Below are 2,500 nucleotides of genomic sequence, written 5' to 3'. Positions count from 1 at the left end.
TTCTGCAGGAAAAATGATTAGTCTTTAACTTTGAGAAGCAGAATTCTTGAATGAAGTCACTGCTTTATTGATAACAGCAATCATTAGTGCAAAATAGTGATTGTATGTCAGGATGTCTAAAATATATGTGTCTTTACTGATATTAAAGTGTATCTGTGTTCAAACAGACTCTGATCTAATGCATTAAAGCAGCTCTGAGGTCTGATATAATCAACACACACCATCAGTCATATATATATAAATGTGATTTTATACACAGAAAGCATATGCAAATAAACTGTCTACTTGAATATTTCCAATAACTTTTGTGAAAATATCTAAAAATGGGTGAAATAATGTTCCATCTTCATTCAGTGTAAAATATATATTTATTTATATAAAAACTACATTCGTTTTCTGACCTGTACTTATTGAAACATATAAAGGAAAAGGTGAGAATTTATTATTTATTTAGTGACTATATAGCAAAATCTGGTATATGAACTATTGCTACACTGAACAAAATTTTTTTCTGTAAATCACGGTACGATAATACAAACCCAATTCCAAAAAAGTTGGGACACTGTACAAATTGTGAGTAAAAAAGGAATGGAATAATTTAGAACTTTTTTGAGATGTGTTGATGCCATGAAACTTAATCAACTTATTTTTCCCTTAAAATGATACCTTTTTTTCAGTTTAAACATTTGATATGTCATCTATGTTGTATTCTGAATGAAATTTGAAACTTCCACATCATTGCATTCTGTTTTTATTCACAATTTGTACAGTGTCCCAACTTTTTTGGAATCGGGTTTGTACATATATATATATATATACACAAAGAGACTCACTCACACTCTCTCTCTCTCTCTCACTCTCACACACACACACACTCACTCTCTTACACAGATGTGTTGATGCCATGAAACTTAATCAACTTATTTTTCCCTTAAAATGATACCTTTTTTTCAGTTTAAACATTTGATATGTCATCTATGTTGTATTCTGAATAAAATATTGAAATTTGAAACTTCCACATCATTGCATTCTGTTTTTATTCACAATTTGTACAGTGTCCCAACTTTTTTGGAATCGGGTTTGTACATATATATACACAAAGAGACTCACTCACTCTCTCACACACACACACACTCACTCACTCTCTTACACACACACACTCACTCTCTTACACACACACACACTCACTCACTCTCTTACACACACACACTCACTCACTCTCTTACACACACACTCACTCACTCACACTCTCTCTTACACACATACACATACACACACACACACAAAGAGAATTAAAAATACACAATGAAGAGTAAAAATGGGACAATGTCTAGGTCCACTTATTGTACCTGAACAATTACAGGTGACTTCCGGGCTGTTTAGTTCCTCCCATTTTGCCAGTTCCTTCAAATTGTATTTAGGTATGATGATTGTCGCATCAAATTTGTATTTAGGTATGATGTTACCAATAAACCACAGTGACTATACTAAAAACTAAATTAAAAATTATTAATGAATAGTTATGATTATTAATGAATATTTTTTTTATGAACTCAGATGCTTTTTAGATGCCATTAACTATCTATAATGGACAAACTGTCAGTGTTTCTTATAAAATAGTGAGCAAAAGAAGATTACAATTTCAGATCCACATGAAGCTTTCTATTGGTTAGTGATGTTCTTGACTGTTCTCAATTGGTGATGAATAAACTCTACGGGGCCTGAGGAGAATCAAAGTTAATCAATTAAGCTGAAAGGGGAGGAGCCACCTTAATTCAAAGCTGTACTAAATAGCAAAGCCAACGCTGATGTGCATTGGAGCATTGTGCCAAAGTTTGTCAGGATGGGGTTCTTGCAAGGTGTGTTAGTGTTGGTTGTGATTGTGGCGTTTGACCTGAAGAGTGCATGGGGAAGTTTGAGACACAGTCAAAGTCCTAGCAGCATGAAGCCACAGTCAGCTCCAGCTTCCAGAGGTTCTGCTCTTCCTTCTCAAGGGGTCTTGAATACTTTGCAGAAGCTGAGTCAGGACTCCAGAGGATTTGTGCAAGAGCCTCTTGGTTTTCAGGAGAAGCAGCTGTTGCAGGGTCCAGTCAAGCCTTTGGACTGGAGGTTTCCCATCGTTCCAGAGGTGCAAAGCGAGTTGGCAGTGGACTTCCAGTTGAGGCAACCTGTGACTCCCAGTAGTGTGGCCGTTCAATGCGGTGAGAACCGGGTTCTTGTGGAGGTAAAGAAGGATTTGTTTAGCAATGGTCAACTGATCCAGCCATCTGGTTTGTCTATGGGAGGCTGTCCTGTTGTCGGTGAGGACTCTGCCTCTAGGGTGCTCATCTTTGAATATGAACTACAGGACTGCAATAGTGTGCTGATGGTAAGAACTGTTAAATCTTACTGGATTTGTACACCAGAAAATAAAGGGTTTTGTCAATTGTTACTTGAATGTTTAACATTCACAGGACCTTTCCATTCTTTATAGTGAGACTGTAAAGAATTGCTCACTGAA

General features: G+C 36.3%; 1 protein-coding gene across 1 annotated transcript in view; it reads left to right on the top strand.

The window, feature by feature from the left end:
• Window positions 1-1,797: 1,797 nt before the first annotated feature.
• LOC107569819 (zona pellucida sperm-binding protein 3-like) overlaps window positions 1,798-2,500 on the top strand; it is a 5,196-nt gene continuing 4,493 nt past the window's right edge. Inside the window, exon 1 of the mRNA XM_016255975.1 lies at window positions 1,798-2,368. Within this exon, the coding sequence (XP_016111461.1) occupies window positions 1,844-2,368 (525 nt within the window). The 5' untranslated portion in view covers window positions 1,798-1,843. The remainder of the gene's footprint in view (window positions 2,369-2,500) is intronic.

Source organism: Sinocyclocheilus grahami, unplaced genomic scaffold (genome assembly GCF_001515645.1).
Source record: "Sinocyclocheilus grahami isolate Dianchi unplaced genomic scaffold, SAMN03320097.WGS_v1.1 scaffold1383.1, whole genome shotgun sequence".
NCBI lineage: Eukaryota > Metazoa > Chordata > Actinopteri > Cypriniformes > Cyprinidae > Sinocyclocheilus > Sinocyclocheilus grahami.
The sequence above is the reverse complement of the archived record's forward strand: the minus strand, read 5'-3'. Positions and strand labels throughout refer to the sequence as shown.